Source organism: Ornithorhynchus anatinus, chromosome 4 (assembly GCF_004115215.2).
Source record: "Ornithorhynchus anatinus isolate Pmale09 chromosome 4, mOrnAna1.pri.v4, whole genome shotgun sequence".
NCBI classification, from domain to species: Eukaryota; Metazoa; Chordata; class Mammalia; order Monotremata; family Ornithorhynchidae; genus Ornithorhynchus; species Ornithorhynchus anatinus.
In genome coordinates, this window is record NC_041731.1 from 43064943 (window position 1) to 43088189 (window position 23247).

At 47.5% G+C, this 23247-nt stretch overlaps 1 protein-coding gene across 7 annotated transcripts in view; it reads left to right on the plus strand.

The window, feature by feature from the left end:
• Positions 1–23247, plus strand: part of LOC100081752 (DAB2 interacting protein) — a 349972-nt gene that overhangs the window by 141748 nt on the left and 184977 nt on the right. For all 7 annotated transcript variants that reach the window (XM_029062225.2, XM_029062227.2, XM_029062226.2 and 4 more), the window contains exon 2: positions 122–225. In XM_029062225.2, the coding sequence (XP_028918058.1) occupies positions 122–225 (104 nt within the window). The remainder of the gene's footprint in view (positions 1–121; positions 226–23247) is intronic.

Genomic DNA, 23247 nt, shown 5'->3' on the forward strand with positions numbered 1-23247 from the left:
AGCCTTGTAATGTCACATGTGGAGTGGGGATTGGAGGGGATCCACTCCCCTTTCACTCCTCTAGCTGGCCCAACCCAAGGGTTTGCTTTGGGTTTCATTATCTCTCTCCTTCTGTTGACAGAGTCACCCCAGGAAAGACCAGCCCAGAGGCGCAGCATGCCCAGCGGCCTCTCTGAGAAGACCCCCAGCATGGAGCCCTCCCCCACCACGCCATTCCGGGTCACGGTAACTATCTCCCTGCAGCGACATCAGCCCTTTAGTTTTACCTAGTTCAGACTGCTTTTAAGGGTTCCACGAGATAGGGATGAGTTCTCTGCATCACCTCAATGTTGGTTCTGGCTATCCCCCCGCAGCTTCCATGGCGAAGAGAGTCTCTGTGGGTGACATCCAGGACCCTCCCTGCCCGTCTTTCCCACCCACTATGCCCTTTGACGTCTGGGGTATAGGAGAGTCCAGCCCAGTGCCAAGAGGGTGCAGGGTGAGGCTATCGTGACTGTCTGCTGGCATTGTTTTCTGCTTAATGCTGTCTTCTCCCGTGACATTCCAGAGATGGAAAGCATTAATTCAGATGTCACTTGGGAAATGCTCACAGAGCATGTAGAGAAAGAATAGAAGTTAGTCAAGGGATCGCCCCTGCTGCCCCTGCTGGCGCTTTCAACCTTCTTGATCTGGGAGAATAGATGAGTCACAGAAGGAGCTTGAAGGCTTATTCCCATCTGTGGAAGTTCAGAATGCTGGGACATGAGGGATGCTGTTGACGAAGTGGACCCAGTGGTGCTTTTGTTATTTATTACTGTTATGCTGTTGATGATGATAATGATGAATTTTTTAAATGCTATGTGTCAAGCACATTTATAAACACTGGGGTGGATACTGATTAGTTTGAACACAGTCCCTGACCCACATGGAACTCACAGTTTAAGTAGGAGAGAGACCAGGCATTGAATTCCCATTTTGCAGGTGAGGAAACTGAAGCTCAGAGAAGTTAAGTGATTTGCCCAGGGTCACATGGCATCTAACAGAAGCAGCAGGGAGCCTAGGTCCTCTGGTTCAGGAAAACCTTGAGACATATTGGTTGGCCAGCCAGAGAGTGTCATCTGCCTTCTCTGGGGGCCGCAAAACGTTTCCATTAATACTTTGGAGATCTCGCTTGGAACCTTGGTGCTCTGGGTTCACCTACCACCAGCTCTGGAGCAGGGGATGGGCTGGGTCAGTCATGGTCTTAGAATAGGGTTGAAGTGAGTGACGAGGGAAGGTGGGGATGAGCACATGTGAGGGGAGAAATGGACTCAAATTGCAACAAGAGGGCGTAGGGTTAGACTTATGGAATAATTTTCTTCCTATGGTATTCAGTATTGGAGCAGGTTTCTGAAGGAAGAGAGAAACTCCATCTCTGGAGAGCTATATAAATGTGAATATATCTACATGGATGTCCTGCGGTCATCTCAAACCTAACATGTCCCAAACAGAACTTCTCATCTTTCCACCCAAACCCTGTCCTTCCCCTGACTTTCTCATCACTGTAGACAGTACCAGCATCCTTCCTGTCTCACAGGCCCATAACCTTGGCGTTATTCTTGATTCCTCTCTCACATTCAACTCACATAGTCAATCTGTCACTAAATTTTGTCAGTTTAACCTTCACAACATCACTAAAATCCTCGCTTTCCTCTCCATCCAAACTGCTACCATGTTAATCCAAGCACCTATCCTATCCAGCGTTGATGACTGTATCACTATCCTCCCTGCTTTCTATCTCTCCCCACTCCAGTCTGCATGATCATTTTTCTACAAAATCATTCAGGGCATGTTTCCCCACTCCTCGAGAACCTCCAGTGGCTGCCCATCCACCTCTGCATCAAACAGAACCTCCTAACCATTGGCTTTAAAACACTCTATCACCTTGGCACCTCCTACTTCACCTCACAACTCTTCTACTACAACCCCAGCCTGAACACTTTGCTCCTATAATGCCAACCTACTCACTTTACCTCGATCTTGTCTATATTGCCGCTGAGTTTTCTCCCACATCCTGCCTCTTGCCTGGGATACCCTCCCTGTCCATATCTGACAGACAATTACTCTCTCCCTTCCTTCAAAGCCTTATTGAAGAAATATCTCCTCCAAGAGGTCTTCCCTGCCTAAGCCCTCATTTCCTCTTCTCTCACTCCCTTCTTCATCACCCTGACTTGCTCCCTTTATTCATCCCCACCCCCAGGCCCACAGCACTTACGTACATATGTGCAACTTATTTATTTATATTAATTTCTGTCTCCCCCTCTAGACTGTAAGCTTGTTGTGGGCAGAGAATGTGTCTGTTATATTGTTGTGTTGTATTCTCCCAAGTGCTTAATATAGTGCCATGCTCACAGTAAGCACTCAATAAATATAATTGATTGATTGAACCGACGCCCTCTGTCTTGGGTGGTTTAGTGATTTTTCTGCCTGGAGGCAGAAGGCTGGCTTGGATAGATTTCCTCCAGTCAATCATTCAGTCAGTAGTATTTACTGAGCAGTCTGATCTGTCCACATCTGGGACCCCTTTCCCAGCCTCGCAAATGCAGCCCCCACAGTTAATGTCATCCAAGTGATGCCCACTGTACATAGACCTCCCTCCCTGGAGAAAGAAATTCCAAGATCTGCCTCAGCCCTGTCTTATCCTGCACAATTCTGTCTCAAAGTTTCCTTTGGCCTTCTACTCTCCGGTGTTCTTGACCGCATCCCTAATTGCCAGAGATTTTGAGCAGGTAGTTCAAACATAAGAAGCCCAGGAACTGACCCCGGGGTGACCCTAGACAGAGCCCTGGTTGGAGAAGCCTCACCAGAGTGTGATTTCAACCAGACAGTAAAGATGCAACCAAAGCAATGCCCCACCCAACCTGTTGGCCACTGCAGAAACAGTGGATGCCTCTGGAGAGTGTCAGAGTCCTAGTGGGAGAAGGCCGACACAGTCTGCAGCTTAACTTTTCCCTACAGACCTTTCCTGAGGAAAACTTTCCAGCTCTTCATTCCTGTACTCTTCCCAGCCCAAGGTAGGGAGTCAGGCTGGGCTTCCGCATGCCAAATGAAGGGTGTTGGTTCTACAAGTAAAATCAACAGAGAAGAGGGACTTCTTGCCAAGTCAGAAATGGGACTGGGGGGAGGCGGCTTACCAGCCAGCACCAGTAATGTCGCCCCTGTTTCCAGACAGGGAATAACTTTGAAGGCACCTGGGGATCCAAGGGAAGGCCAGTCTAGTGTAAAAATACAAAGGCCAAATCATCAATCCATCAGTCTCCATAAGGCTATCCATTAGCTCGATTTCTTTTTTTAGCCAACTTGGTAACCTGAGGCTGGAGGCTCAGACTCCTTGGCCCTGTCAACTTCTAGGGGGAGCCCCTTTGGACTGGCAGGAGAGATTTGAGTAAACCAAGTGGGTGATGCAAGCGTAAAGCAAATTTGGCTAAGAGAACATTTCTCCAGGCTCACCAGCTAAGAGAATGCTGTTGATTATATTTCAGAGTTTTAGAGATGTAACATGGACTAGTGGAAAGAGCACAGGCTTGGGAGTCAGAGGACCTGGATTTTAATCCCATATTTGCCAATTGCTTGCTGTTTAACCTTGGGCAAGTCACTTAACTTCTTTGTGCCTTAATTTCCTCAACTGTAAAATGGGGATTCAATCCTACTCCCTCCTACTTAGACTGTGAGCCCCATGCAGAACAGGGATGGTGTCCAACCCAATTGGCTTCTATCTGCCGCAACTCTTAGAACAGTGTTCGACACAAAGTAAGCACTTAATAAATACCATTAAAAAAAAATTCCTCTCCCATCAGCCGATCTCTTTAAGCACCTGGAACTCCAGATGAGCGAATCCTAGTTGGCTTATCTCTGTCTCTGAAGAAACAGCAAGCAGTGATATCCTAGGTCTTCGAACTGGGCCTCTGAGGTCCCTCATAAACTTTCACTTCCCAACCAGTGGGGATGGGCAGAGATTGTGTCTACCAACTCTATTGTCCTCTCCCAAGTGCTTAGTTTAGTGCTATGCACACAATAAATGTTTAATAAATACCATTGATTGAGGCTGAGTGGGGAAGGGAGAGGGATATTTGGGGAGGTCAGTTGACTTGTGGGGATCTTAGTTTGAAAAGCCAGAGTGAAACCATTGGCTGACAATCATTGAGGTGAAATGTAATCTGTCTGGCCTAAAGGCAGTAACCTGGAATGAGAGAGCACTGATTTTTGGAAAACAATCACATGTGGCTTTTAAAGAAAACTTTACTATTATGTAGGGGCCAACTTCCCCTCTACAACCCAGGCAATTCATAGCTCCATGGCTTTTTTCTTTCCTTTATCCATTATGTCAAATAGCTGGCAGAATTTTTCAGTGAGGGCTTTCTGAATCTTACTGCCTGGCACATGTGCGAGGTCATCATCCTCTCTCTGGGACAGTACCCAGGTGGTAGCGGGTCATGGGGTCATGGTCTGGGAAGGTAGAGGGCCTGATCCTGCTTTCAAACTTGCCCTTGTCATTTCCAATAAGGGACAAAAGCAGAGTGGTGGTGAGTGAGGTGTGTTTCTTTTCCTTCCCCCTTTTCCAGAAGTCACCTATGGCTCTTTAATCACCAGAAGCTGCATAAATATTCAGGACAAGAGGACCTGGATCCTGCATGCCATCCTAGACAAATGTCAAAACTCACCCGAGGGATGTGCAGTTGAAAACCATTTCCCTGTCAGGGGAGCCAGCGCCTCTCCTGATGGAAATGTGTTTGTTTATCTGATGTGCAAGAGGACACTGTGAGGATAGGCCAGAAAGACTCCAGTGAACCTGCTTGTTTTCCTGCACAGGAGGGGAAAGCAGAGGGAAAAGGAAACTAGATGGGTTTAGTGAGATCTACCAGAGTGACTCAAAAGAGCATAAGCGATAATAATACTAATAATGGCAGTTTTTTAATAATATTTGTTAAGCACTTACTATGTGCCAGGCTATGTACTATGTACTTAGTACTATGTACTAAGAGCTGGGGTAGATACAAGATCATCAGTTTGGACACTGTCCATGTCCCACATGTAGCTCATACCTTTACTCCCCATTTTACAGATGAGGTAACTGAGGCTCAGAGAAGTGAAGTGACTTGCCCAAGGTCACACAGCAGAGATGTGGCAGAGCTGGGATTAGAACCCAGGTCTTTGACTCTCAAGCCCCTGTTCTTTCCACAGGGCCACGCTAAGAGCTTACTATGTGCCAGGCACTACTAGATGCTGGGGTGGATACATGCCCTTGTCCCACATAGGGCTCATGGTTTCAGGTTATGGCTGTGAGCAGGACTTTTCTGGGTCAGACCCATGGGCCAAGCCAGCCGGTTCTCCTGTCTCCCACAGGGGCACCAGAATACTTGTACTCCAGAGGTCAGGAAGGGTTCAGAAAGGGTTTAGCTCCAGAAGGGCTGGGTGTTGGGGGTGGAAGGGACAGCTTACTTCTCCAGCAAGGTCCAAGCCAATGGGTAAAGGACCAGCTAACCGAATGGTTGGGAAGGGAAGTCCTGTGTGCCCAGAGTAAAAATCCAGGAGTCTGGGGAATTGGGAAAAGCAGTTTGGGCTTTGGTGACCAGAGTAGAGAAGCAGCATGGCCTAGTGGATAGACCACGAGCCTGGAAGTCAGCAGGACCTGGGTTCTAATACCGGATCCACCACTTGTCTGCTATGTGACCCTGGGCAAGTCACTTCATTTTGAACCTGCTACTTCAGCTGTAAAATGGGGATTAAGACTCTGAGCCCCATGTGGGACCTGGACTGTGTCCAATCTGATTAGTTTGTGTCTCCCCCAGCACTTAGTAGAATGCCTGGCACATAGTAAGCACTTAACAAAATCCTTTTAAAAGAAAAAAAAAAGATAGAGTACCAATTCTCCCCTCTAATTGGACTAATTGGGATGGTTGACTTCCAGTAGAAATCGGGTTTGGGTTCTTGACTGGGCATAAGGCCAGTTTTTCTTGGGTGGGTTACAATTTTTTTTGATTATTTGAGCTAGCTTTGGGTCAGAGAACCCTGCCATTTAGGGTGCCTGGGCCCTGATGTCTTGATTTTGGAGCTGTTCATTTTAGTGAGCTCTGATTTGCATCAACTAGGCTGAAATGTTTTTCCTGAAATTTAAAAAGGCTTCTAATATCTGGGGGAAAACCAGAAGCTCACAGAAGTCAGAAGGACTTACTGTCCACGGGAATCCCTGGCTTGGGCCAGCGGAGTGACCTGGGAAAGAATGGAATTGAATAGATTTGTCTGCTGGGCCTCACAATAGACTGTTCTGCAACTTCTGTTTCTGCTCAGCCCAGAGCACATTCCTTCCATTAATAGGAATGGCTTCATTACGGACCTAGATTTTATGGCTGCCCGGTTGTCAGCAGATGTCAAACAGGAGAAATAGATTCCGCCTCACCTTCCTTCATTAAGCAGAAGGGACTCATTAGCAGTCGGTCCACACCTGCCACCAGGGAAAGTAATTAGCGCTTTAGTTTAGTGGTAATGGCATTATTACTTTTTAGCCCTGTTCTGGAGGGTTTTGATGTTGTAAGTGTTGGCATATTTCACAGCTGAATGTGCTGCCTGACACTTCCAGGCTCATGCCCACCCTGTACCCACGCTCGGCCCAGGGAGGCCTGGGTTTGGTGAATGTAAGGGTGACACACTGATGAGGTCCCGCTGGGAGAGAGTAGAACGCGTGCAGATGTGTGTGTGTGATAGAGAGAAAGAGAGAGAGAGAGAGAGATCTTGCCCCCTCTTCCCCCCCCCCCACTTCAGGGGGTCAAGTCCCAGGAATCATTAGGGGTGGAACAAGAAGGCAGGACTCCCCATCCAGATAACTCTCCCCACCCACCCATCCTGCCCCCCATCTAGGTGATCCCCTAGTCGACCTTGAAGAAGGTCGATTCTGGCCGCTGGGATGAGGAGGTGGGGGAGGGAGCCGTGGAGCCTGGAAAGCCGACAGTGTATCGATCCATCCTGATTCCTTCACAGAAAGTTTAAAGTGGAGAGTCGTGTTTGAAGGTCTGTGTGAAATTAGGTCTCCGGGCTGTTTTTCGCTGGGCACGGCAGAAGAAAAAGCATCTGGTCGTGAGTGGCGTCTGGGGCGGTAAGAGCAGAAGATAACCTCATTTTAGAAACTAGAGAGCCAATGAAAAGTCCCACTTGTGATGGTTATGAGCCTTATTAAGAGGGTGCATACTTGCCAAATGCAGAGCCCGCCCATCCTCTAGCCCCTACTGTGGGTACAGCAGCTCTGAAGTTGCGGGCTTTGCTGCTGTTGCCTAGGCAATGAGGTGAGAGGAAAGGTCTCGGGGAAAACTTGAAGTCATTTTTGCTGCTGCTGTTGAAACTGAGGTGGAGAATTAGAGCCAAAAGGTAACGAATAAATTAATAATAATAATAATAATGATAATAATGTCCCAAGTCTGTGTCAAGCCTGATGATCCTAGATGCCCCCAGGAAAGTGGCTCTAGTAAGCTGAGGACAGGGGCTTGCCATTGACATACCACCTCTTAATTCTGGGGACAACTTGAGCCACTGCAGGGGAGGGTGGACCTGGAAAAATCCAGCAACCTGCTGACATTCCCAGGAGTGCAGTCCTCCTGGGTTCATCTGGGATTGGAGAGCCTCAGGGGGATTTTCTAGGAGGCTGCTAGTGGACTGTGATCACCACCACTTTTCACCCCCTGCAGCCATCAGTGGTATTTATTGAGCGCTTACTGTGTGCAGAGGACTGTACTGGGCACTTGGGAGAGTACAACAGAATTAGCAGACCGGTTCTCTGCCCGTAATGAGCTTTCTGTCCAGAGGGGAGGGAGGAGGGGAAGGGCTGGCCACTCAGCACAGTCCTCAGCCTTGGCTTTGCCTGTCGGTTGGCCTGCTTTGCTGTCATCATTGGTATTTACTGAGTGCTTTCTGTGCACTTATTAAATGCTTAAGAGAGTACAATACAACAGAGTTGGTAAACCTATTCCCGGCTCACAATGAGCTGTCCTAGCCCACAGCTTCTGTTTTTGTTTCAGGCTGCTCCGTGTTGTGAGGAAGTCAAGGTTTCTCTGCCCAAAATAAGTGCTCAAATCAGTATGATTGATTGATTGATTGGTCCATATGCTTCTCTATGTGGTGCCAAAAACCCACCTGTAAACCCAGTTAGAAGCAGCTGATAACCCAGTTATCGGGAGCACTCTTCAATAGTTTTGCTTTGTTTCAGATTCCTGAAGTCAGACTAAGGCATTCACTCATTCAATAGTATTTATTGAGCGCTTACTATGTGCAGAGCACTGTACTAAGCACTTAGAATGTACAATTCAGCAACAGAGGCAATCCCTCCCCAGTGACAGGCTCACAGTCTAAACGGGGGAGACAGACAGCAAAGCAAAACAGAGCAAGACAACAGCAAAACAAGACATCAAGATAAATAGAATCAAGGAGATATACACCTTATTAACAAAATAAATAGGGTAATAAATAATATATACAAATGAGCACAGTGCTGAGGGGAGGGGAATGGGGAAGAGCAGAAGGTGGGGGGGATGGGAGGGGGAGAGAGAACAGAGGGAAAGGGTGGGCTCAGTCTGGAAAGGCCTCCTGGAGGAGGTGAGCTCTCAGTAGAGCTTTGAAGAGGGGAAGAAAGTTAGTTTGGCGGATTTGAGGAGGGAGGGCATTCCAGCACAGCGGTAGGACGTGGGCCAGCGGTCGACGGTGGGACAGGCGTGAACGGGGGACAGTGAAGAGGTGAGCAGCAGAGGAGTGGAGTGTATGGGGCCGACAGTAGAAAGAGAGAAGGGAAGTGAGGGAGGAGGGGGCAACGTGATGGAGAGCTTTGAAGCCAAGAGTGAGGAGTTTTTGTTTTGTGCAAAGGTTGATAGGCAACCACTGGAGGTTTTTGAGGAGGGGAGTGACATGCCCAGAGCGGACTCTGGAAGAATTACACCTCGTACTTCATCTTGCAGCAAGGCCAAGGCCTGCTGGCCATACCCTGACATGCATCATACCTGGCGTAATTTGCAGTCCGTCAGGAGGGATTTGTGTTGGGCTTGTTGAGAAGCATTGTGGCTCAGTGGAAAGAGTACGGGCTTGGGAAGTCAGAGGTCATGTGTTCTAATGGCTCCACCACTTCTCAGCTGTGTGACTTTGGGCAAGTCACCTCATTTCTCTATGCCTCAATTACCTCATCTGTCAAATGGGGATTAAGACTGTGAGCCCCATGTGAGACAACCTGATTACCTTGTATATACCCCAGCACTTACAACAGTCCTTGGCACATAGTAAGTGCTTAACAAATACCATTATTATTACTATTATTACTATCGTTGGGGGCTGGGGCTGTGGGGAGGGACCTGGGGAGTCCAGGTGCAATTTCGGGGCCCTCACAGAAAGCTCTCCTCTTTTGATTTTGCATCTCCCGGCCTCTTCGTTGCATCCTCTGACTCCTTTCATGAGAGATTTCCCAAAGACCAAGAGCTGCATCTGAGGACCCAGGTTTGGGAACAACAATCTTCAGGAGAGGCAGAGGAATAATAATCATCATAACTGTGGTATTTGTTACTGTGCTATTTTGTGCTAATCACTAAACTGAATGCTTGGATAGTTACAGTACATGCAGATTGGACATAATCTCTGTCCCAGTCTGTACTGGGACACATATTGAATGCCCATTTTACAGATGAGGAAACTGAAGCACAGGGAAGGTAAGTGACTTTCCTAGGGTCACCCAGCAGGCAAAACTGCGATTAGAACCCAGGTTTTCTGACTCCCAGGCATCTAACCCATCTCCAGCCCCTCCCTCCCCTGGAGCCATCTGCTGTAGACTGTAAACTTTGTACTGTGTAAACTCAATTTTATTGTACTTTCCCAAGTGCTCAGTACAGTGATCTGCCCACAGTAAGCACCCAATAAAAACCATTAATTGAGTGATTCTTTCAGGGATTCGAGGGTGGGGAAAGGTGAGAGGGCACTAATCTCCAGATAGTTATCCAATAGGGGAAGATCCCTCAAATGGGAGGAGTTCAACCTCTCCAAATACTAGCCAGGTGGTGAAGGAGAGAATTCTGACTTCTTTCCTGTTTCTGCCTGGGTTGCCAAAGCCTTGGCAGCCCAAAGCTTTCCGCTGATCTCATTTTCAGGGCTGGTTTAGAATGTTTGGTCCCCCGGAATTTAGCATAAAGATTTCCTCTTTGAGGACGGGACCCCAGGGGTTGGAGAAGATATCCGTCCCTGCTTGCCAGACCCTCCAAAGTCCGAACCGACTCAGTCAGTTAAATACAAAGCAATTTAAGCCAAGCAGAAAGGAAAAAAGTCCCATCATATTTTTCCTCACTCGTGTCCCTCTTCAAGAGCTGGCGGAAACCAAAACTTCTCCAGGGATGGAGGATAAAATGGAAGGAGAAAAGGAAGTAGAGAAAAGCATGAAGCCAAATGGAAAAAAATAAAAAGAAAACTTCCTAACTTGGAGCTGGGCCCTGGGAATTCCGTGCTAGTGGCTGGAACCCAGGAGATCTTGGCAGGAATTCTGTTGGAGATGCTCGTGGACCGAGCTCTGCTGTAATTACAGTCTTCCATTCCCTTCTCATTAGGGCACTGCCATCTGCTGGCCGCTGTTGTTAGGGCGGCCCATGCCAAGCAGCTCATCTTGGTTGGGTCGATTAATCAATCAATCGTTAGTATTTATTGAGCGCTTACTGTGTGCAGAGGACTGTACTTAGCCCTTGGGAGAGTATAATCCAATAGAGTTGTCAGATATGTTCTCTGCTCCCTCTGCTCCCCCTCTACCCCCCACCCCCTTCACCTCCCCTCAGCTAAGCCCCCTTTTCTCCCCTTTCCCTTAGACTGTAAGCCCGTCAAAGGGCAGGGACTGTCTCTATCTGTTACCGATTTGTACGTTCCAAGCGCTTAGTACGGTGCTCTGCACATAGTAAGCGCTCAATAAATACTATTGAATGAATGCTCCTCCCCCTCTCCCTTCCCCTCCCTTCAACACTGTACTCGTCCACTCAACTGTATATATTTTCATTACCCTATTTATTTTGTTAATGAGATGTACATCACCTTGATTCTATTTATTTGCTATTGTTTTAATGAGATGTTCATCCCCTTGCTTCTATTTATTGCTATTGTTTTTGTCTGTCTGTCTCCCCCGATTAGACTGTAAGCCCCTCAAAGGGCAGGGGCTGTCTCTATCTGTTACCGATTTGTACATTCCGAGCGCTTAGTACAGGCTCTGCACATAGTAAGCGCTCAATAAATACTATTGAATGAATGAATGCTCACAAAAAGCTCACAGATGGATCATTTTCATAATAATAATAATTGTGGTATTTGTTAATCAGTCATATGTATTGAGCACTTACTATGTGCATGGCACCGTACTATATGCTTGGGAGACTACAGTACAACAGTAATAGGAAACATGTTCCCAACCCATAACTAGCTTAGAGTCTAGAGGGGAAGACAGACATTAATATGAATAAATAAATCATTTATAATATATAATTTTAGGATATGTACATAAGTACTGAGTATTTGCAGGTGGGGCGAATATCAAATAACAAATATCCAAAGGTCACAGATTGAAGTGCATAGATGACGTAGAAGGGAGAGCAAGCTGGGGAAAAGAGGGCCCAATCAGGGAAGGCCTCTTGGAGGAGATGAGACCTTAGTAATACTTTGAAAGTGGAAAGAGTGGTGGTCTGGCTTATATGGAGTAGGGAGGGAGTTCCAAGCTAGGAGGAGTACGAGGGAGAGGGGTCAGTGATGAGGTAGACGAGATCGGGGCAGAGTGATTAAACTGGTACTAGAGGAGAGGGTGTGCGGGCTGGGCTGTAGTAGGTGATTAATGAGATGAGGTAGGATGGGGCGAGCTGATTGAATGCTTTAAAATTCATTCATTCATTCATTCATTCAATAGTATTTATTGAGCGCTTACTATGTGCAGAGCACTGTACTAAGCGCTTGGGATGAACAAGTCGGCAACAGATAGAGACAGTCCCTGCCGTTTGACGGGCTTACAGTCTAATCGGGGGAGACGGACAGACAAGAACAATGGCACTAAACAGCGTCAAGGGGAAGAACATCTCGTAAAAACAATGGCAACTAAATAGAATCGAGGCGATGTACAATTCATTAACAAAATAAATAGGGTAACGAAAATATATACAGTTGAGCGGACGAGTACAGTGCTGTGGGGATGGGAAGGGAGAGGTGGAGGAGCAGAGGGAAAAGGGGAAAATGAGGCTTTAGCTGCGGAGAGGTAAAGGGGGGATGGCAGAGAGAGTAGAGGGGGAAGAGGAGCTCAGTCTGGGAAGGCCTCTTGGAGGAGGTGATTTTTAAGTAAGGTTTTGAAGAGGGAAAGAGAATCAGTTTGGCGGAGGTGAGGAGGGAGGGCGTTCCAGGACCGCGGGAGGACGTGACCCAGGGGTCGACGGCGGGATAGGCGAGACCGAGGGACGGTGAGGAGGTGGGCGGCAGAGGAGAGGAGCGTGCGGGGTGGGCGGTAGAAAGAGAGAAGGGAGGAGAGGTAGGAAGGGGCAAGGTGATGGAGAGCCTTGAAGCCTAGAGTGAGGAGTTTTTGTTTGGAGCGGAGGTCGATAGGCAACCACTGGAGTTGTTTAAGAAGGGGAGTGACATGCCCAGATCGTTTCTGCAGGAAGATGAGCCGGGCAGCGGAGTGAAGAATAGACCGGAGCGGGGCGAGAGACCAATATAAGGAGATCCTGTTTGATGCGGAGGTGAAGGGGCAGCCCTTGGAGGTTTTTGAGGAGTGGGGAGACGTGAACTGAATGCTTTTGTTGATAAATGATTCATGCAGCAGACTGACTATAAGCTCATGGTGGGCAGGAAGTGTGTCTGTTTATTAATAATAATAATGTTGGTATTTGTTAAGCGCTTACTATGTGCCGAGCACTGTTCTAAGCGCTGGGGTAGACATAGGGGAATCAGGTTGTCCCACATGGGGCTCACAGTCTTAATCCCCATTTTACAGATGAGGGAACTGAGGCACAGAGAAGTTAAGTGACTTGCCCACAGTCACACAGCCGACAAGTGGCAGAGCTGGGATTCGAACTCATGAGCCCTGACTCCAAAGCCCGTGCTCTTTCCACTGAGCCACGCTGCTTCTCAAGCATTTATTTGTTATAGTGAATTCTCCCAAGCACTTAGTACAGTGCTCTGCACACAGTAAACGGTCAATAAACACGAATGAATGAATGAATGAATGAATGAATGAATGAATGAATGATTGGAATGGGGAGAGACAAGGAGCCAGGAGGCCAGTGAGGAGGAAGATGTAGTAGTCAAGGCGGGATAGGATATGTGCTAGGATCAATCAGCAGGGTAGCAGTTTGGATGGAGAGGATTTTAGCAATGTTAAGCTTTTATTCTGTGCTAAACCCTGTACTAAGCACAGGAAAAGATACAAGATAATCAAATCAAGCACAGTCCCTGCCACACATCTTCTCAGAAGTGGGGAAAAAAGGAATTTAGTCTCCACCTTACAGATGGGAAAACGGAGGCCAGAGAAGTTAAGTGACTTAGTCAAGGTCACACATCAGGCAAGAGGTAAAACCAGGATTAGAAACCAGTCTCCCAGGCCTGTGCTCTTCCCACTGGTTCATACTGCTTCTTTCATGGCTGGCGAGTACCTGGGGCAGGGTCTGGGGGAGGTGGGGTTGGAGGTGATCCTCGTGTGGAGAGTGTGGAGGATTTTGGCTTGGGTGTGATATAAGCAGAGAACCCTGAGTATCATGAGTGAAGCTCCCTGCATTAAAGGTCCTAACTGGATTTTTCTGTTCCTTAACTAGACTAACTGCTTTCAGCCAGGTCTGGATGGCTCAGCATGAGGCAGGGTAGCCTACTGGAAAAAGCAAGCAGTCCAGTCCTGGTTTGGCCTTTGGCCTGCTGTGTGGCCTAGGGATAGTTACTTCATCACTCTCAACTGAGTTTCCTTAACTTTAAAATGGGAATAATATTAATAACAGTGTTCCTACCTGACAGGAATGCTGGGAAGATAAAGTGACATCATTGATGTCATATTGCACGGAAAAGAAAAATCACTGTAGAAATTCAAGCTGCTGTTATTGCCTACTGGAGAACTTGACACTAGGGTCACTGGCTCTAAAGGCGATTCCCTTGACACCCTCCATAAAATCTGTCCCCAAACACACATCTTAGGGGTGCTTGATTTCTGCCCTTCTGCCGGTCTTGGTCCAGCATTGGAGGATTCCTCCAGGTAATCTGGACAAGGAGACCCTTTTCTCCATATCTGGAGTCAAGAAGGAGGGTAGGGAAGGGGGAGAGAGGAATCTTTACAAGGAGAGGAAAAAAAGGTCAGGGGAAAAAGATGGTAATGGTGAGTCTATGCTGGCAGCTTCAAACTCCATCTGCCTCTGTCATCCCAACCAAGATTTAATGAGGACTTTTAAAGCTCTCCCCACCTCCAAAGGCCCTCCACAAGCCATGTCGGGCAGGACTGGATGGATGTGACAAGCAGCTTTGGGGTTCCTGGGGAAGAGGTGGGTTTGAGCTGGAATTATGTCTGGTTCCATCAGCATCTTGCCATTTGGGTGCTGGTGCACGTGATGGGAAGGTAGCCTAGCCAATCATCAATCAGTCAACTGAGCTGCAGCTGTGCTCCAGCTGAAGCTCTTATGGCCCTCTATCCCACTGTACAGAATGTAGGCTCAATGTGGAGAGGGAATAAGTCTGCCAACTCTGTTTCATTGTACTATCCAAAGTACTTAGTACAGTGCTGTGCACACAGTAAGCGCTCAATAGATACCATTGATTAATTGATTAACCCAGAGCTGGGATGACTGAGACAGAGTCGGCAGCTGGCCAGATGGCAGAGTCGAGTTGGTCTGCCCTTTTGCATGGACTGAATTGGTTTATGCAGAGGGTAGGGGCCTGGCTGGATTTTGGGAGTCTTACTGAATTTTGTGGCTATTTGTAAGTTGGGAAATTCATCCTTTTTTGCCCCTTGCATTTGTCAAAATGGATCAAATGTGGACTTTATACTGGTTGCTCTAGTAGCAAGCAGCAGTGTGAAGAGGGGGTCGTGACTGTCAGCTGGGATCCCCCGGCCTCCATACCATCCAGAAATAGGTCTTGTGCCCAGGAGAACAAAATCTCATTTGCCTCTCAGTTGGAGAGAGGGAGAGAGTGAGAGCTTGCATGCATGCTGACCATCCCACTTAAAAACTCAGTGAAAAGAATTCCTTAAATCTCCTCCCAGTGGTTTACCCCTTGCATCCTACACTACATTGGCCCTTGAGTTCCCAACTGGTGATTCTGGATGCACCCAGGGACATAATTGACTTTTTGGGGAGGTTTCCCTTTCCTCCACTTCGTTGGGAGATGGTACATCCCTTCCCTACACACAAATGGCCTTCTAATTGAACTGTAATTGTTTTCTAATCCTTTGCAACCAAAAAGGAAAGTTACTATCCTGTTTGGCCTGTGGCTGCATACATCAGAGCACCCTTTTCCCAGGGGATTGAATTCAAGAAGGAGACTGTTATGGCAGATGATATGTTAAACAGGAATCTGTTAGCATTAAACTGCCAGCCACTGTCAAATCAGAGTAACAAGGGTGGCGAGGAACCTTGTGTAAATGGTGGGGGAGGATTTTATTTTGGGATTCAGCCATGGGACCATGTCTCAGTCTCCTGGTGTCCTTGTGGTCCTGCAGCTTTCTGGGGAAGATTTGGGATTAGATTGATTGGAGGTGGTGGGAGAGCCTAGGGAGTGGAGCCGGAGTCAGCCTCTTCTGACTCAAGATTTCCTTCCTTGCAATGCCGCTTACTCCGCTCCCTAATTTTTACTTCTCCTAAATTGAGTTTATGGGGTTATTTTTTCTCCCATTCCATGACTGTAGCTTAAGCTAAAGTGTCTTCCTCCAGAACCACTCCTTTTATTTACCACAGAGCCAGAAGCTGTGTTTTGTAAAGAAAGAACAGGACCAAATTGTTGGCATCTCAGACAGAAATGTTTTCCTGAATATATCTATATTTTTAAATGTCAGGGAAACCTTTTGCATAGTTTAAAATCTTCCCCTGTTGAGGAAACTGAAAGCCCAGGGCAGGGAGAGAGATGGCCTCCTGATGGGTGATAAACTGAATGCCACTCAAGGAGCAGTGCATGACCAAGAAAAACACATGGTTTTGGAATATCAGATCTTGAGTTAGGCCATCTTAGGTTGGAGGCAAAGGCCCAATCAGGCCTGTCTTTCCGGGCAGTAACGACAGGCTGTTCAGACAACTCTACAAGGTCATGTTCGAAAAAGCATCCTTCCTGGTGATGAATCAATTAGTCCTATTAATTGCGTTCTTTCTGTGTGCAGAACACTGTACTAAGCGCTTGGGAGTAGAATAGTATAACAGAGTTAATAGACAGGTTCCCTGCCCACAAGGGGCTAACAGTCTAGAGGGGGAGATAGATACTAATATAAATAAATAAATTGAGGGTATGCACATAAGTGCTATGGAGCTGAGGGTGGGGTGAATGAAGGGTATAAATCCAAGTGCAAGGATAATAATTATTAATAATAACTATGATATTTGTTAGGTGCTTACTATATGCCAGACACCATTCTAAGTGCCGGAATAGACAGAAGGTAATTGGGTTGGACATAGTCCCTGTCCCACATAGGGCTTACGGTCTTAATTTTACTGATGAGGGAATTGAGGGACAGAGAAGTTAAGTGACTTGCCCGAGATCAAACAGCAGACAAATGGCAGAGCTGGGATTAGAACCCAGGTCCTTCTGACTATCCCCTAGGCCATGCTGCTTCTCAGGAGGATGGACCTTCTAACATCCCTAACTTTTTCTCTCTGATAAATCATCACCATCCCATCATCCATAGATTATCTAAACCCTCTTTGAATTTTCCAGCTTCTCTTTCAGCCCCTCTAACTCTCCCAACTTTTCCCTCTGGGAACTCATTAGGGGCCAATCCAAACCTTTCTTGAACCTAGTGATATTTGTCAGCCTCCACAACTCCTGCTGTAATGAATTCCATATGTCTACCACCTGCTGGCTGAGGAAGTGTTTTCTTTTGTGTTTTGTTTTAAGCTCACTACCTCCAAGCTTCAGTGGTGGCCCCTTAGTCCTGCCTTTGTGGAATCTGAAACAAACCACAATTCCACATTGACCTTGTCCCTACCCTGCATGGTTTTGCAAAACTCTTTCATGTTGCTTCTCAGCCTTTGTGTTCTCAAACTGAAGAGCTCTGATCTTTTCAGACTGCCCATATTCTGACTCTGAGCACCCTGATTTTGGGGCAAACAGCTTCCTGGAGTCAATAGGAGTTTTCTGCAGGCTAGAGTTCTGGGTTCCTGCAGTGTGGGGGCTGTCAGACTCAAGCCTGGTGCAGGTGTTTGAACCATGGTGTATTTATTCCACATGTCACATGGGAGGCAGCAGAGATGGAGTCAGAGACACTGCGTTTGATGGCCTTTTTCTCTGAAAGACAGGACCATGGCAGACTATGGATTTTCTGGGTTTTTTACTCTCTTTTCAGCATGGTCTGGTCTGGCGACTTGAGAATGCAGTGCAAGGAATGAGAGCATCCATCACCCAACAGCCCCACACCACCAGTAGTTATAGGAGGAAACAAGGCCAAAGCAATGACAAGGGAAATTTTATTTCCCATGCCATTAGCTTGGTTTTATTTTCTTGGTGGCAGGACAACCAGTAGGTATTTCTTCGTGCTCCCAAGAGCAGCATGGAAAGATCATGAGACTGGCTGTCAGGAGGCAAGGGTTTTAATCCCAGCTCTGCCACTTGCCTGCTGTGTGACTTCGGGCAAGTCATATAATGTCTCTGGGCCTCAGTTTCCTCACCTGTAAAATAGGGATTCAATACCTATTCTCTCTCCATCTTGGACAATGAGCCCCATGTAGGACGGGGACTGTGTCTGATCTGACTGTATTGCATTTACAAGAGGTCCAGTACCTGCCTTGGGGTCTACCTTTCTCTCCCTGTTGTCCAGATGAGACTGGTAGAGCAAGCCAGGGATTGAAAGAATGCTAATTCCATTTTATCTTTACTCCTCGAGACATCGTTACCTTCATTAGCAATATTGCCATCACCCCCATCAATGCTGAGAGTACCGGTTAAGTGCCTACTTTGTATAGCACTTGTGTATACATGTACATATTTATTATTCTATTTATTTTATTAATGATGTGTATATAATCTATAATTCTATTTATTTACACTGATGTTATTGATGCCTGTCTACTTGCTTTGTTTTGTTTTGTTGTCTGTCTTCCCCCTTCTGGACTGTGAGCCCGTTGGGTAGGGATTGTCTCTGTTACCAAATTGTACTCTCCAAGTGCTTAGTACAGTGCTCTGCACACAGTAGGCACTCAATAAATATGATTGAATATGGAGCACTGTCCCAGGTGCTGTTGAGTGTTAAGGGAGAAGAGTGTCACCAAGTCCCTGCAATCAGGGAGCTTTCCATCTAGTAGGGGAGGTAAGCAAGCGTTAGAACAGAAGGCTGCACAAATAGACGAGGGGCTAGAGCATAATAATGAGGAAAGGTGGGCTCGTAAACCTGTTCCTTAATTGCAAGACTGGCTAATAGAGGGCTATTATTTATATTACATAGACTGTTCACTGTGTGGAATTCTATATATAGCATATGTTCCAGACATTGTTCAATAGGGAAGCATTCCCCAGGCAGGGAGCAGGGGCTTGTGGACATTGGCAAAGAGCTTCGTTTATCTGATTGTAAGATCGCATCCAGGCTGTTCGCTGTTAACCACTCTAAGTGCTCAGTGCAGGGCTCTCCTTCCTGATTGTCTGGCTGGCTCAGGTAGGGGTGTGGCAGGAAGGGGATGAGTGGATCAAGACCTGGGGTCCTGTTGCTTGAGGGGTGGGGTAAGGTGGAGGAGAGGAAAGGTATCCAGGGAACTGTGGTGTTGGGATGGAGCTGGTGTGGCCTCTCTGTCAAACAAGACAATTGCCTTGATGACTCGCCTGGGCCCAGGATGTTTCAGGGCATCTTGCCAGCAGCAGCAGCAGCAGCACCAGTAGTATTTGCTCACTGAAGGCCTGCTTCACGAAGAGTCAACCCTGTTCCAGCCTGTTACTCAGCACCTGCACAAAAGCGTCACGTTCCTCTGACCTTCCACCTCTCCCTCCTCTGCCCTGGCCAAAGCCCCAGGTCCTGTCCTGGCGGCCCCTGAGAACCCCAGGCCTCTGGTGATTTTTGCCCAGTGGTATCTCATGGATTATCCTTCCCATTCAACTTTCCCTTCTTGTTCTCTTCTCACAACCGTAGCTTCTATTGCCTCAGATTAGGGGGAAATGTTGGTTGTCATGGCAACTGGCCGGCTCCTGCAGGGGTCTGCCTCTTTCCTCTGGTATGTCGGCCTGGAAATTGGCATCCCCACCCAGCACCTCCCTCCCCCAACCCCCATTCCCATCTCCCCATCCCCACTGCATTGGGAAGAATGCAGGTCATGGGGGACTTTGGGAATGAGGTGGAAATAGGCTGGAGGGAGGCAGGGGGTGGTGGTGTGGGGGCAACATCCTGCCAGTCACTGTCCAGGTTTTCTGGGACCCTTGCCCTTTCCCATACAAACTCACATCTGGGCATCACTTCTCAGCCATCAGGGAATTTGGGGCCTGATTGCAACCCACCTTTGGGTCCTTTTATGTCCATCATCCCAGCCATCTGGGCTGTTGTCTTTGCTTGTCTTGTTCCCCAGGATGTGAGAAAAGAAGCTCCCCTGATTACAGAGTCATATTTTCCTCCACCAGAGGAGAAACAAGAAAAGTGTGTGTGTCTGTATATGTGTTTGTGTATGGTGGGTTAGGGTGGGGCGAAAGGGGAGAAATGGTCCTGGCTTGCCTCTCGGTAGTGTCCTTCTTCTGGAGATTAGGAATTTTTTCATGGATTTTCCTTTTCCTGTGGCCCATTTTGTGAGCCCTCTTTCCTCTTCTCCCACCTTTCCTCATTTGGAGCTGCTCTGGCAGAGACCCTCAGGCTAGGAAGTCCTCTGGGCCTTCTGAGGGAGAAGCTGGGAAGATCAGTTAGCTTTCAGAACAATGAATTTAATTTAATTTAATGTTAGTATTTGTTAAGCGCTTACTATGTGCAGAGCACTGTTCTAAGTGCTGGGGTAGATACAGGGTAATCAGGTTGTCCCATGTGGGGCTCACAGTCTTCATCCCTATTTTACAGATGAGGTAACTGAGGCACAGAAAAGTTAAGTGACTTGCCCACAGTCACCCAGCTGACAAGGGGCAAAGCCGGGATTCGAACCCATGACCTTTAACTCCCAAGCCCGGGCTTTTTCCACTGAGCCACGCTGCTTCTCTATGAAAAGAAACTCCACTCTTTACTCAATTACTCTCCAGCCCCCATCTATTTCAAATGCCTCCCAGGGTGAGTAGTCCCCTTGTGCAAGAACTGAGTGGAAGCTCAGGGAAAGGGAAGGAAGAAGGGAGGGAGGAAGAGTGATAAACCTAACCCTTCTGTGAGTATCCCTCCCCTGCAGCCCCAGGAAGTAGTATTCCTAGGGCAGGAACAGCAAGATGTTACTGAGGAAACAGCCCAGAAAGCCGATGGGTGGCATGGGTGTTCACAAATGCAGCTGTATTGGTTTGGTTTGCTTTAGCTATGGGCAGTTCATGACCATCCCAGTCCCAGATACCACATTATCCAGTGACTGAACTCAATCAATCAATGGTATTTGTTGATCACTCACTATGTGCCACACACTCTACTAAGCCTTGAAAGAGTACAGTGCCACAGAGTTGGTGGGCACGTTCCCCACCCACAATGAGCTTATAGGGAGACCCCAGGCTTGCAGACCCCAGGCTTGCAGACAGCAACAGGAAAATTGCATTGAGTCACATTTCCAGAGCAAGTGAGTCACTCCAATGGTCACCCTTTAACTAGAAGCTGAAGGGAAAGGAATTCCCGAAAGCTAGAGCTTAATGTCTCCTCCCTGCTCCCCCATCCCCAGGCTCAGACCTAAGTCTGACGCTTCGGAAACCTTCCCAGAAGGTGATGAAGCCCCGTTTGAACAACACACATTCTCGAAGCCATGTTGAATAATTACTGGAGTGAGGCTGCCCCTGTTGAATAATTACTGGGGCGCCCATTTCTCTGATCGGCAGGCAGGTTCAGTTTTCCCTTCCACTGTTTTCTCCTCGTGGGAAAAAGGGAGAGAAGAAGGCTGGTTCTGCTCATTTAACTGCTAAGAACATTGCCCTCCCACCTCTTTCTTTAATTCCGAATGTTGATCTTAAGAATTGTTGGCATTGTTTTTAATTCTCCGGTCTTTGTTCACCAGAGGTTAGCAATTCCTGAATCAGACTCTGCCTCCCCTATTCGGTAGGGGGTGCTGTAGGATACCACACGAGGGCAGAAATGGAGTCTAGAGGGAATCCAAGGGCATCTTGTCCTCGCAGCCATGAGACATTAGTATTTCCTGAGGTAAATGGGAAGTTGTCTCTGCTCAGGGTGATTTGAAGTGGCCCGAAGCTCTGGAGGATACCTGTGTTAGCTCAGAACCTCATGAATGGTGTAGTGGATAGAGCACGGGCCTATCCACTTGTGGTCAGAAGCTCATGGGTTCTAATCCCGCATCCTCCATCTTTCTGCTGTATATTGTTGGACAAGTCACTTAACTCCTGTGGGGGCCCAGTTCCCTCACCTGTCAAATGGGGATTAAGACAGTAAGCTCCATGTGGGACAGGGACTGTGTTCAACCCGATTTACTTGTGTCAACTCCAGCGCTTAATACAGTACCTGGCACACAGTAAGTGCTTAAAAAAACCACGATTATTATTGTGGATTTCTCAGGCTGTTGGGATGACTGCGTGGGAGATTCTTTGAAACCCGAAAAAGTCTGCTCTGGCCAGAGGGGGTGTGTGGCCCAGAAATGTGGGGTGGTGGATGGGTTGGGGGCCCACAGCATCCCTGCAGCCATTATCAGATATCAGGAGAAGTTGTTAGGGAATGGAGATGGCACCCCCGGCCTCCTCCCCACTTCCCTGTCTCCCAGAGGGAGAGACAGGCATTAATATACATAAATAATTAATAATATATAATTGAACGATAAGTTCATAAGAGCTGTAGGGGAAGCTGGCCCGCCTCGAGCCACCAAGTTTCTCTCTCTTTTGCTGTACCCCACCTACCCCACATTAGGGCCCACGGGGCCCATCCACCCCAGCCATCTTGGCTTTATGAAGATGGGTGCATTTGGAGCCTCCATCCCCACCCATCAGTGCAGAGGAAAATCTCCTCCAGGCAAATGTTCTTTGTGCCTCACCTAGAAGAGGCAGAAAAGTAGAAAACAATGCAGTAAGACTGGAGACCTTCCTCCCCTCCACCTCCCGAACCCTTGAATCAGTCAATGAATGATATTTGAGTGCTTAATAATAATTAATAATTATGGTATATGTTAAGCGCTTACTATTTGCCAGGCACTGTACTACACTTACTGTGTGCTAAGCACTTGGGAGAGTACAGTACAAAAGAGTTGGTAAACACATTCCGTAGCCACAGCAAGCTTACTTGAAAAGGTAATGCTTTGCGGCTCATCCATTGGGTTGGGGCATCTCTGCTGTAGGGCTGGTGGCCTGGTATTCCAATTTTTCAGTGTCAGATTGTCTCACACCTGCTATCAAGATGCTCCATTTGGAGCCAAGTCTCGGCAATATGCTTGACTTCTCTGTGCTGTTGAAGTCTTCCTGGGCTCAAGAAGGCCTCACCCACCAGGAAAGTAGAGAGGCTAAAGCTTCCTTTGCATTCAATCAACCGCATTTGCAGACAACAGTAAGACAGTGATATTTCGCTTCCCTAGGGTGACAGTGCCACAGGCTGGTGTCCCCACTGCCCTGGAGAGAAGACAGATTGGGGTTCTGGCTGACAATTGCTTTTCCTTGCTTTCTGATTAAACCTGAGCATTGCTTGGAGAGACTTTACAAATTATTCATTTTTAATCATGGCATGCAGAGCACTATACTAGATGCTTGGGAGAATACTGAAGGTTTCTTTAAGAGGTGTGTGTGTGTGTTTATGTGGTGAAGGAAACAAGCATAAGAAGATTAAACTCTTACCCCTGGAGACCATGTCAAGGGCAGTGTGCCCCTCTCTGCAGGCATGTGGAAAATCTCCCTGGATCAGAGAGGTTGAGCTAGTGGCAGGAGAGATCCATGGGGCTTGGCTGCTATCTCTAGGGGAAGCCCTGCGCGTGTTTAAAATTCAGAACGGCACAGCAGTGATGG